Source organism: Cyprinus carpio, chromosome B2 (assembly GCF_018340385.1).
Source record: "Cyprinus carpio isolate SPL01 chromosome B2, ASM1834038v1, whole genome shotgun sequence".
In the NCBI taxonomy this organism is placed as follows: Eukaryota; Metazoa; Chordata; class Actinopteri; order Cypriniformes; family Cyprinidae; genus Cyprinus; species Cyprinus carpio.
The window spans coordinates 8,951,021-8,964,033 of NC_056598.1; the positions used below are offsets into that span (position 1 = coordinate 8,951,021).

Sequence of the window (13,013 nt, forward strand, 5' to 3'; positions counted from 1 at the left end):
AAATTTGAAATGATTTTTTAAATGCTAAATTTATTTTATATGTACAAAATAATTAGTAACAATCAAACCCATGTGTATGTCACAATATCACATTTAGGTGGCCTTATAAACAATTTTGAATTATTGCTCTTCAGGCAATAATTTTATGGATGTTAGCTTTTTGAAGTTCTCTGCCACAGCTTGTACTGCTGAACAACTTATGCTAAATTGATTTACAAACTAGTGAGTACAGACAGCAAAAAAGAAGATAATAGCAACACTGTAGCTGTCACAAATGATATTAACTCCTATAATATATAAACAAAACAGTCTGGTGGTTTTCAAAAGGGTTCATAAATGTAATTTTATCCAAAAATGTGTCAGAACCTTACATTCAAGAAATACTCTCTAAGATGAACTTTAAACAAGTTTGAACTTTTTATTCTCAAAAGTGAATCTTAAGAAACCCCAAAAATAAGACCAATAAATAAAACATCGCTGTACAGCATGTAGTTAGAAAATAGATGCATAAATCTAACTCTTTAAAAAATAATACAAAATTAGAACATGCCACAAAAACTAATCAGTCATATCTTTGAAAAGTGGATGCTGAAGTGCCACAGAAGCAGTTATCCTCGATGCTGGGTTTAAATCTAAGAGTTTATCCAGGAGGTCATACACATCATCAGGCACTTTATCCCAGCCCATCTCCTGCAGCTCTGCACTGCTTTTGAGAGAGCTCTTATGCTTCTTAACAGGACTCCCTGCATCCTGTTTTCCTTCTGCTGGGTTATGTGAGGCTTGAAACTCAGCAGGAAGTAAGCCGTCATCCCAGGATCGCAAACCTCTTAGAGTTTCACAGAGGATCTTCAGGTCCAACCGAGGAAGCTCACGACTGCACACTATAGATTTACCTGCAATCAGACACACAAAATAATTTTCAATTAGGTACAAGAGATAAGATGAGAATCAATGTACAATATGATCCAGAGACACTGTAGACGATGACTTACCGAACGTCTTAGCAGCCTCTGTCGTCTCTCTAGATCCTCGGATGGTCATGATCTGAGTAAGAGCGATCAGATCATCACTGGCTTTGAAGAATGGATACCTCCCACTTAGCAGTGACAGCAATATGACACCGGCTGACCACATGTCAATAGCTGCAGAGAGATATTGCTTCATAAGTCAGAATGTATTATTGTTATCTGTGAAAAGAATATATATATATATATATATATATATATATATATATATATATATATATATATATGCTTTGAAACATAAGCTAGACAGAATTGAACAAATTATGAAATGTTCATCACACTGAAAGTGCAGCCACATTTACTGTTGCTTGGTGACCTTTTAGGCGAAATCTAGTCATTTCAAAAGTAAACCAAGTGAGAATTTTGTGTTCCCCATGCAGATTTGACTTATTCAAGTTGGTCATGTGAATTGCTGCTTTGACCAGCAGAAAGTTACTTGGTTGCAGTTACTTCTGCAAGAACAATGCTTAATGCATCACTACACTATTTATAATGAACAATGCCCATGAACCCGTGATATCTACTTGATATCTCTGTATTACAGCCATGAAACATGTTGTCCAATCCTTAAATGATGACAATTGCACAGAGTATTAAACAGAGATTTCTTGATTTATGTCCAATTTCAACTTGTTTCAGTTGAGTTTTGACTTGATTTTTGATTCAGTTCTGATTCATTTGGGTATAGTGATGTTGATTCAGTAATCACTCTGACAGATTCAGTATGTGATTTTTTTTAAAGATTTGTTCAAAGAAATTGACACATAAAACTTGTTTGTTTGTCAATCAGACTACACTAGCCATGATTATAGCGTTTGCTTTCGTGTACATATATGTTGGAAGTCTACATTAAGTGGGATTGTACTTTTTCAAGTGGAAAGTTGGAAACTTTACAAGTTGAATGGAAAACACCATTGGGGATAAAAATCACACCCCAAATAACAACATGAAACAAATTAAAATGTCTTTTGGTAGCTTTACCTGTTCCCTGGTTAGGGCACTTAGTCAGGACCTCAGGAGCCCTAAAGCCTGGGGTACCAGCCCTCGGAGCCACCTGCTGTTTCCTAGGAAAAACAAAGAGTTCTTCACTCACTGCACTACTAAATTAATGCTGTAAAGCCTGACATATGAAATAATATTCAGATTTTTTTTTTTTTAAATGGAGGAGTTTATTGAACTACTAAACAAAATCTAAAAAAATAATGTTTCCATTTTTTACTGTGGGGGGCAAAACATTATGCAACACGATACAATGATGAATGAAAGATGTACAAATAAGTGTACCTCAAAAATGTTGCCATGATTTTTCTAAAAATGAGGATAATCCACAATGTTTAGATAATCAAGTAAACTTAAATTGCTACAGTCCAATAAGTCTGCATCTTGAAATACTACTAACAATATAAAAGTTATTCCTACATTTACTTAAAAAATGAAAATCAGTAAAGATCGCACAGCTAAAAGACCTACAAGTGTACCTAAAATAAGTAAAATTGTACCCAGCTAAAAGGGTACCACATCCTGAAGGTTTTTACAATTATACTAAAAGGACTTTTACTTGCTAAAAAAGTAAAATATTATGTAGTAGATTATGTAGAACAGCAAATATTCCTGCATAGTTTTGATAATTTCTAGGCCTTAGAAATGTGCATATCAATTTAGATTAAAAATAGGCTTTCTAAAAATAAAAATCTGTAACTATATGATTTGATTAAGAGCATGAACCTGGACAGGCAGATGTTGCAGACACGGTCAGTCATATAGCAGTTGCAGGTGAGACTCGGGCTGACGGCAGGGGGTTTGGGTTTCTGACTCTCAGTGGGGGCTTTCTGTCTCTGATTCAGTGGTGTTCTCACTGGTACTGAACGGTGTTTTGAAGAAACAATCTTGCGTGGAATTAATTCCTCTCGTTTTGGTTTTGAAAGCAGTCCCTGAAATACAATATGACAGGTGAAGAGCTTATAGTTATTCAGAAGGTGTCAGATACAACCAGTGTGAAAATAGATGCTAACCTCAACTTTGTCAGTGCCAGGTTTATGAGAGTTTGTGCCATTTATGTTTTTCTCCCCAAATACAGACCGTGGCGCATTATCAAGTTCCAACAGTTCCTTTGAGAGGAAGGACATAGGTTTTGACATAAGTTTCCCCAAAATAAAACAATATAAGTATATCAACTTGGAAGTACAGTATTCCCCTAATTGGACTCAACCATCATCATATTAAAAACTTTATTTAACAAAGAAACCAGTGCAGACACCTTGCTGTGTTTAATGCGTGAAGCTGGGCATGGTCTTTTAGCAGGTGCTTTAGTGCTGGACTGGAGAGCAGTGTTTCTGGTGTTGGGTGGTAAAGGCACAAGTTTCTGTTTCCCAAGTGATTCCTCCACCATCTTAGATGACCCGCCACCTTTATGAGATTTTGATTTCACCACCTTCAGCAGTTCTATCTGTGTATCAGGAGTGCCTTGTGCCAGGCCAAAATCCACTAGAGCATACCTGAGGAAAGTGAGAGATGGGAATCAGCATGCCTCAGTTTACTCGGATCTATTCCTGTGGTTATCAACCTTTTTTATTCCAAGGCCCCTTGGTCCGAGACAATATTTGAATGCCCTCCTATCCTCCTTTTAAACTGATTACGTAACGTTGTTATTGTAACATTTTGATTATAACCCCTCCAACCCAAAATTTCAAAAATCAAAACTAAATAGACTATTATGTGTATATAAATCAAAAACTTTCACACTTCAAAAAGATACAGTAAACTTTCTCTATATCGATCAATTAATCCAAATCGGTAAAAGAAAAGAGCAACAGAAACCTCAGGTTTCAATAAAAATCATCTGTGTTTTGAAGATGAACAAAAGACTGATGGGTTTGAAACAGCATAAGGGTGACAAAAAAATGATTAGGAAAGCACAATACACAGCATCAAACTGGTTATAGCAATATTAAAAGTAATTTCCCCAACATTACGATTACCTTTGCCATCATCTAACACTCATTTAGCTGGTTAATCAATTGTTACCATTATCTTCAATAAGCAAGAAACTGTGGCGATTGCATGCGTTTCAGAAAGCGAGTCTAGATCCAGAGACATGAACATCAGATACATACTCCCTCTTTTGTCGATTGAACAGGAAATTAGTTGGTTTGATGTCTCGGTGGATGATGCCAAACTTGTGAATGTGTCTCAAGGCTTTGAGCAGGTGGAAGATGTAATGCCTCACATCCTCAAAACTTAAGGAGCCAACAATATCCTACAAGGAATTAAGACTTTTGGGTAAAATCTTGGGTACTGGTCAAGCATTTCATGGTGTATCATTATTAGGGGTAAAAGCACATACTGGGGAAACATACCACAAAGGTTTGATGCTCCATGTATGGCATGACAATGACCACGTGATGCTCTTTCCTGAAGCAGTACGTTACTCCCATCACATTTTCTTTCCCTCTGTGGAGGGAAAATAATTGACAAATCCTCTACTGTAACTCTGAAACCCAAGACTGTTCCTCACAAGGTAACTATGCCTGAATACATGAAAATAAATGGTAATAGGTCAAAATATGAAAATATTTGCATCACTCACCCAGCAACAGTCAGGCACTGGAGTTCAGCGGCTATACGCACAGGGTGACTGGTAGGGATGAGGTGTTTCAATGCAAACATCCTTTTCGACCCATCGGTCATCTGTGCCTCTGCCAAATACACTGAGCTGAAAGTACCTGTAATGACAATAAAGGATCTTAAAGGTTTGCCAATCAGCAGAAGGAAAACAAAAAGCGTGATTTCAGTGCATTCAAAGATATCATACAGTATTCAAGCAGCAAGAAATATAATGGCAAACCTTCTCCAATTTTATCTATGATACGAAAAATTCGAGACAGCTGCGGCAGAACTTCATACAGGTATGCAATGTCTGTCTCAACATCCCCTAAACAAAAGAGAATCAGGTAGGTTTAATTATTTTTATAAACAGTTATAAAGTAATCTAAAAATGTCACTAAACAAGCATTCATTCCCTTGAGAAAAGGAAGTATGCTTCAGCATACCTAAAAGAAAAAGTATATAAAAGTAAAAAAACATACAGTAGAAGAATATACATGCAAATGCAAACTGAATGTATTGTTTTCGGACAACTAACTGCATGTTAATACCAATTAAATGACAATGTATTAGATAAAGCATACTGCTGAATGTACTGAGAAGCATTTTAGGAAACCTAAATTCTACTTTAATCTTATTTCTGTTGAAACCTGTATGCCATGCATTTATATACATATTTAATTAATTGTAATCTCAAATAACACATTACAGTTCCAATTACAATCAAGTACTTAACAATATGAAATATGCATGAAAATGTGTATTTCATTAAAGCACAAGAAAAGATTATTATGATTACATCCACTTCTTTCTCACAAGGGTTCCCGCATATTGAAATATTGTCTCACTCACTAGGAATTCTGTGCTGGTTCCTGCCCTTTGCAACACTTTGTTGAGTGCTCCTCTGGACAGTCTGAGCTGCTTCCATTTAATCTCACAATTACCAACAGCTATAATGTGGGAAACTGTTGGATGACATTAAATGGTATTATTACTCATTTACATCTTAACTGGCATATTACTAGTTTAACTGTATCCAAACAAGGTCAACAAACACACACACACACACACACACACACACACACACACACACACACACACACACACACACACACACACACACACACACACACAACAATAATAATAATAATTATAGTAAAAACCTTAATATACGTTTTAAGGTCGTAAGTTACTGCGGTAATGAACATATTATAGCTTACCTGTTTTTGTTTTCACCGAGTTTATGATAAACACTGTCCCAGCAGTCTGTATCCGCACTGACATAAACGGTTACCGCGTGGAGTTCACTTAACTTAAAGTTAACTTAAGGGCCTATTTTGATACTAAACACTAAATTCGTCACTCTGTCAAACACGCTTATTTCTAAAAGAAATAGCGAATATTTTAATATACAAAAACTTCGGACTTGCTAAACTGTCTCTCTTCCCGACAACTTCCTATTCCCGCGCTAAAACAAGACGCAGATCACGTGACCTATTCCATTTGTTCCCAGAATGCAGTTTCACCAGCTCAGACAATGCCCAATGCGCGGTTTACCTTTAACAAAGTAAAATTTTCATATACAACCATAACCGATATAAATTTAATGATGGCTGACATTTAATATGAAAGTTTTTTCCCTAATAAAATTTAAATTATATATCTAATGCTCAAATACAATTCTCAAAATAACAGTTCAAATGATGAAGACAATGTAAAATGCAGTTTAATTTCCCCATTTGATGAAACATGAACATTTTTCTTTTTTTAGTATTTAATAATTTCAAACAACTTAATTACAATTTATTATCGAGCTATTAAAACGCTTTTCTCTTATTGCTAAAATGTTGAAAGATAGATATTAAACATTTATTTTATTTAATGTATTAGTAGTCTGAAGACTGAATTGTTTTTATGTTTTTATATTAGCTTTGTGTCCGTGACGGGTAACTTTAAGAGGGCTTTTATATTGAAAAATCTTTATCTTGCAGAGGTGCGCTATCTTCCGGTGTGAAGTAGAATTCAATTTACTGTTGTGTTTTGTTTTATTGCTGCCGTACAGTTCCATTCACAGATGTACAATGCAGTAAGTGAAAAAAATTAACTGTAGCTAGAGCAGGTGTAAGTTCGTTCACATCAGGTTTTTAATCATGGATAAATTTGTAGTTCGGTTACCAAAGGCAGACAGGGTGAAACAGGAACCGAAACAAGAGAGGAATTACAAGCAAGCGACCTTAGAGTCTCTGCGGGTAAGTCATTGGTTGTTTTACTCTGGCCATCATTTTCACCAGGTGTGGTTTTATTTATGTAACGTTAGTCGTCTGTATTTGTTCCAGAGAGTGGTCGTGATTGAAGACATTGAAAGGTACAGGTCAATCCTTGAACTGCCTGGCCAGCCTAAAGAAAATATGATAGAAGCCTTGAATGAGCTAGATAAGAAAATGCCTTCCAGAGAAGTCCTGAAGACTACCAGAATCGGTAAGAGTTTATTGTTCTTTTGTTAATGTTCTTGTTATATCCACTGATCTATAATATAGAACATATATAGATCAGTGGTTATATCCCTCTTTTTATTTCTCAATATCATAGATATTGAGACATTTGAAACATAGATATTAGTCAGTTTCTAACTTCTCCCACTGAAGGTGCCACTAAGGTGTGGTATCTTCAAAAAATCATTCCCCAAACAAAATTAAAATGAAGAAAAAAGTCACATTCTAACAAATACTATTTAAAATTCATACCATTTTCTCATTGCTTTTAATGCAGGACACACAGTTAACAACCTACGCAAACACTCAGAAGATCCTGAAATCAAGTCACTAGCAGGGGAGGTGTATAAACACTGGAGGACCTTCATTGAGGAACATGCAAATAAACCTACCATAGAAGTTCGCTGTGACAAACAGACAGAAAGTTTGAGGAGCAATGCAAAGAAACTGCTATCTGAAGCCACAGGGCTGAAGGTACTGATCCTAACTGGTCATTACAATTTCTTTACGACCTACGCTTTCAGTAGTTACTGCTATATAAAGAATTAGCTTCAAGGTTGAATACCTCTGCTCCCAAACACTAGAATGTAGAAATAACTCTACCTTTTAATCCAAAAAAGTGATGTTCTTCCACAGTGTTTTTGTCTCATTTTCCAGTTCATGTACCAGAGACGCATAATGACATACAATGCAAAATCTTCTTTTTTTGAGTAATTGATAAAAGTGAGTTTATAATGAAAACAAGAACAAATATGTCAATTGCCAAGTGCTGCTTAATTGAAAATCTGAAATTGTATTAAAATGTATTTTAAGTTGATTTCTCTGAGCCAATTGGCATATATTTGTTAGTTTTAGTCAGAAATTTAGTTAATTTTGATCAAATTCTCATAAAACTTTTTCTATGTGACTTTGCTTGTCAAGCAAATGTATCTTGATTTTAGAGTTTTTGACCTTTTCACTTCAAAACAAGAACATCACATTTTAGCAGTGTGATCTGTAGCTGTTATTTCTATATTCTAGTGGTTGGGAGCAGACCAATTCAAATCTTAAGCTATTTCTTTTTGTAAAATTAATTAAAAAGTAATCGAGATCTGAAGCGAGTTTTATTTTTATACTTTAGATTGTTTCTAATAACTAGTAACTCATTGTGTACTTCCTAGACAAATACATTTAGAGAACATATTATGTTAGCTTTAAATTATTCCCTAAGAAAGTCTTAAATGCACCTTTAGAAATGCTTCAGGAACCCCATATTAAATATTACCATGATACAGTTGTACTTTAAATTCTTATTGTACATAGATAATAATTATTTTCCTGATGTTCCAGGTGGAGCATGGACTGGTGGAGAACATAGAGAGAGAAGTTTTTCACCAAAGCTCTCGACTTGTTAGTGGAGCATACAGAAGGACTGTGAGGGCTCTTGTCTTTGCACTGAAAAATAGGCCTGACTTGAGAGCACAGGTCAAGGATGGCAAACTACCAGTTAATAAATTTGTAAGCAGTCACAAAAAGAAACTGTGAAGAACTGAAAAATTCAAATATGGGACCTCAAGTAATTTTTTTTTTTTTTTTTTTTTTTTTTTTTTAACTTTCAGTCTTGTTCTTAAATACAACATTTGACTTTTATTTACATCACATTTATCAGAATGTTCTTTCCAAAACGGTACAAAATAGAGATGTATCAAGTCCTTATGTATGCATTGTGTGGCACACCTATAAAAGCACCAACCACACAATAGCAATTAACATGAGGATCACAGCGAGAACACAGATGCTGATGAAGATGATGTCACTGGTCTCATGAGGTTCACTTTCTTCATCGACATTCTTGTTGTTTGATTCCTTGGCCAGACGGGCCAGTTCATTGAGCCGGTTACGCTCCTCAACTGAGATGATGTTGACCATTGCCATCTTCCTCTGGGCGTCACATTGCACCTCATACTCCTGAATATTCTGCAGCGGTCCGTCTGAGTAGTCGATATAAAGTGAGTTCACCAGCATGGTGATGTTTTGACGTTTCTACAGAAGATCACAGGATATGGTGCAACATTAATTTTAATTTAAACAAAACCATATTAAATCTGGTCTCTAAGCTGATGTAAGATATATCAGATATTCGCTAACATCAGCCACTGAATTAGACCTAAATTTAAGACTGTTGTTGAAAAAGGTGTAGGGCAGTAGAGGTGTTTTAAATGTGGTATCCCAAGAAATCACTGCATGAGGGTCTCTTTGTCTTATATACCTGTCCAGCGGTTCCACAGTTGACAAAACGGGCTAGAATTTTGTAGGATGTTTCTGTCAGCTGGGCCGAACAGGATGGATTCCCAAGATAAATGTTCTCACGGTCAAGCTGGGGCAAAGCCTCTCTGGAGATCTGAATCTGAAACTCTGTTCGGGTGCAGCTTACATTGACTGGGACCACTGCAAGACACGAACCAAAACAAAATAACATATTCAGGTTGAGTTCAATGTGGTGTTTACAATAATTATGTGAAGAACGTAACAATTCTTTGAGGAATATTTTGAGGTATAAATGCAATTCTCTTTTGCCAAACAATGTGATATGTGATTGTTTTAAATAAATATGTTCACACAGACTATTAATTACTTTTCACTGGTGTTTAGTTATTGACTTTTTATAAGAGTCCTTAATGTAATGCAATTATTGGCCTTAAAGCTACACTGTAAATTTTATTTTTGCTAAATACACTTTTAAATAAATATTCATATTTCAGAGATGTCACAAAATTTTTGTGGAAAACTGCATAATTCACCCATGTGCCTACTCATAATGCCTAATGGTCTAATGTCATTTACGTTAGAAGAGTGAATTCAAACTATGATAAGTGAGCACTCACCTCCTATATAGGAGGCCATGAATCCCTTAAAGGCATAGTTCCGGTCAGTGCTGAGAACGACCAGTAGTTTATTTCCCTTCGAGGTCAAAGATGGAGGCTGTTCACTGCCACACCACTGACCCAACAGAGTGTCTGTCTCACTGTCCCCATCGTACACAGACACGAAGTCATAGTCGCACATGTCAGTCAGGCTGTTACGATCCTCAAGCTCCAGAAAGGGAAAAAAGAGCTTAATCCTGTAGCCAGCCGCTAAAGTGATTGTCCAGTGACAGTTGATGTTGTTGGGGTAGATGTTTGGGTAGTGAGGGCTAGTAAAGTTCCCACTGATATTTTTGAGAATTTGCTGGCACTCTCCTTTAAAAACAGGAATATCAAGGAAAATGTATTTGAAATTTTATTTTATTGTGATATCTTGTTTGAAAATGTGTCTCACCTGAGTAGTAGTAGGCTTTAAAACCTCTCCCACCAATATTAAAGTCAGATTTAAAGACCACAAGCAGATGGTTTGATGTGGTGACGGTGTTGGGAGGTCTCTCATTACCACAGTAATTGCCCAGGTGATGGTGTTTAACAGAGGGGCCATCAAAGAGGGCCACGTAGTCGAAATTGCACCCCTCATTGTTTTCCAACTGGAAGTCGAGAAACACCAGGCTCACTACACTCTGATTGGACACGTGTACAGTCCAGGAGCAATCTGCATTGTTGTTGTACTCTAGTGGATAACCTGGGCTTGAGATGACCCCTGATAGACCGGTCAATACCCCACCACACATATCTGATTTTGAGAAAGGAACAAATTAAGTTTATTTTTATTTTTACATTACTTTAAAAAAAAAAAAAAAAAAAAAAAAAAAAAACTGTCATCTAGAATGCTTTCATTTATCTCAAAAATAATTTAAATGTATTTTTTAGTTTGAACTTAGTTGGAACTTAAACATCACATTCTATGGGGCAAGGCATTCTGGAGGCTTTAAAAACAGAAATGTGCAGCTTTCACCCACTCAGATCATTTTTACCTGGAAAAGATTACTAAAACTAAAAAAAAAAAAAAAAAAAAAGATTTTTTAAATATGGAAACCAAATTTGTGAAACACATAATAAAAAAAATTTATTTATTTATTTTGAATTATTAAGTGTTTCAGTCTAGAATTTTTAAGAATTTGTGATTTTAAAAGGTCAAGTAAAATGAGTGTAGAGTAATATTTATAATGTGCTGATGTAGAAAAAGTTTCATTCATCTGGACTGTTTTGAACAGTCTTGAGTTATATGTTCAAATAAATTTAATTTCAATATATTTAACTATAAAATAGTAATATGTGGAATACTAGCCTTTTTTTAATGAGGGTTAGCTGGTCATGACAGACTGGATATATCAAGGTTAGTAAGCAATTTTCATCACACTAGACCTATGTTAACACATATGATGTTGAGGTTTTGTGGCTATACTACTGAAACAAGGTGTTTTATCCCTGTGCAATGTCTTGCCCCATATACTTTAATTGTAAAAGGACTGCAGTAAACACAATATTTGCTTATTTTTACAAACTGAGGGACAAGTGGTATTTATTGTCAGTTGTAATCAACTGCATATTAATTGATATCACACCTGGAATCTTCAGTCACACTCCTCACCTTTCCTATAGCCAACCGAGAAACCCTTGCGTGCAACATGGCGGTCTGAATGGAAGATGATGGACATGACGTTCCAGGATGAGCTGAACTGAGGAGGAGACACATCTCCACAGAATTTCCCCAGAAGGTTGCCTTCATCCTCTGAGATGCCGTTGTATATTTTGATGTAGTCATAAGCACAGTCTGTATGGTATTCCAGCTCGAAGTGATGGAAGGTTAACAGTACGGAAGAGCCTTCCGAGACCACTATCAACCAGGTGCATTCAGTATTATAAGGGTACAGGCCTGGAAAATTAGGGCTTGACACATTGCCACTGCTTGCAGAGAGGATTCCTCCACATTTAACACCTATAAACATATAATACTGTAAAAAAATTCAACGGAAACTTCCCTTATAATCTGTAGTGGAAAACTATAATAGATCTAATTGGACATTTCATGTAATTTTACACTGAAATACTGCTAAATTTACAGTTTTGGAAATGAAAAGGAACAAATCATCTTAAAACTTCTTTGACACTTGACATTTGTTTTCTATGTTTTTTTTGTTTTCACTTCTTAGTTTTATGCTTATCAGTTATGTATAGGGTTTTATGTTACATCTTATATTGTTAAATGAATGTTAATAGCATTATTTTAATGTTGTCTTTGTTACCATGATACTGTACACGGTGCACATTACATATCTATATCTACCTATATATATATATATATAAATATATATATATATATATATATATATATATATATATATATATATATATATATATATATATATATATATATAATACAGTATCTACCTCACCTTGTGGAAAGGCTACTTGTGATGAGCTTTTATTCATCATTATAAAGGAACAAAACTGACTTTAATATTTCAGTAGGTTAATATTACTTGAGTTATTTCAGTATGTGTTTTACTGTAAATTTAAGTTCAATCTGTAAAATTTAAAATGTTGATACCATATTTCTGGCATCCACAGATGCTTTTTTTACCACAAATATTTACAGAAGTGTACAGCTGAATACATTTTTATCCGAAACAACAAACAAAATCTACATTGTATTCAGGATCTGCACTTTATAAGTATACTTTTCCTACTGAATATACTTGTGTTTAAGCTAATGCTCAGAAATGCACAGGCATTAAAAACTATCACAGAATCATCCAATTTAGGAAGCTGCCATACATACTTACAGAAGAACTGAGGTGTTTACAATGATACAACATTCATACGGTGTACACTTTCACCCATGAGACAGGAAGCCGTCCTACCTTTCTTGGAGGTGACTTTTGCAGCAATGAACAAAACATGAATGAAGACAGTCATCCTTAAAACCATGTTGTTTCTCGTAGTATGTAGTATTTAAGTTCTTCTGCACATACTGTCCTGCAGGG

The 13,013-nt window shown here is 35.3% G+C and overlaps 3 protein-coding genes across 5 annotated transcripts; 1 reads left to right on the forward strand and 2 right to left on the reverse strand.

Moving 5' to 3' along the window:
- Window positions 1–404: 404 nt before the first annotated feature.
- On the reverse strand, window positions 405–6,103 carry cdc7 (cell division cycle 7 homolog (S. cerevisiae)). 3 transcript variants are annotated; one of them, XM_042719262.1, is made up of 12 exons: window positions 5,849–6,099; window positions 5,481–5,593; window positions 4,870–4,956; window positions 4,612–4,747; window positions 4,382–4,475; window positions 4,139–4,281; window positions 3,457–3,520; window positions 3,038–3,133; window positions 2,751–2,956; window positions 2,007–2,089; window positions 993–1,142; window positions 405–893 (listed from the first exon to the last, which is right to left on the reverse strand). In XM_042719262.1, the coding sequence occupies exons 2-12, from the start codon at window positions 5,554–5,556 to the stop codon at window positions 559–561; spliced, it is 1,470 nt and encodes a 489-aa protein (XP_042575196.1). In that variant the 5' UTR covers window positions 5,557–5,593; window positions 5,849–6,099; the 3' UTR covers window positions 405–558. The 3 variants fall into 3 exon arrangements, with proteins under 3 accessions (XP_042575196.1, XP_042575195.1, XP_042575197.1); XM_042719261.1 differs by having other exon boundaries at window positions 3,283–3,520; window positions 5,849–6,097; XM_042719263.1 differs by lacking the exon at window positions 3,038–3,133 and having other exon boundaries at window positions 5,849–6,103.
- A 502-nt stretch (window positions 6,104–6,605) lies between these two features.
- tceanc2 (transcription elongation factor A (SII) N-terminal and central domain containing 2) lies at window positions 6,606–9,730 on the forward strand. The gene is made up of 4 exons (XM_019113309.2): window positions 6,606–6,877; window positions 6,965–7,106; window positions 7,398–7,594; window positions 8,450–9,730. The coding sequence occupies exons 1-4, from the start codon at window positions 6,779–6,781 to the stop codon at window positions 8,642–8,644; spliced, it is 633 nt and encodes a 210-aa protein (XP_018968854.1). The 5' UTR covers window positions 6,606–6,778; the 3' UTR covers window positions 8,645–9,730.
- On the reverse strand, window positions 8,837–12,945 carry cdcp2 (CUB domain containing protein 2). Its single transcript, XM_019113206.2, has 6 exons — window positions 12,891–12,945; window positions 11,618–11,965; window positions 10,418–10,759; window positions 9,985–10,338; window positions 9,369–9,547; window positions 8,837–9,142 (listed from the first exon to the last, which is right to left on the reverse strand). Exons 1-6 carry the CDS (start codon window positions 12,943–12,945, stop codon window positions 8,837–8,839), a joined length of 1,584 nt encoding a protein of 527 aa, XP_018968751.2.
- Window positions 12,946–13,013: the final 68 nt, after the last annotated feature.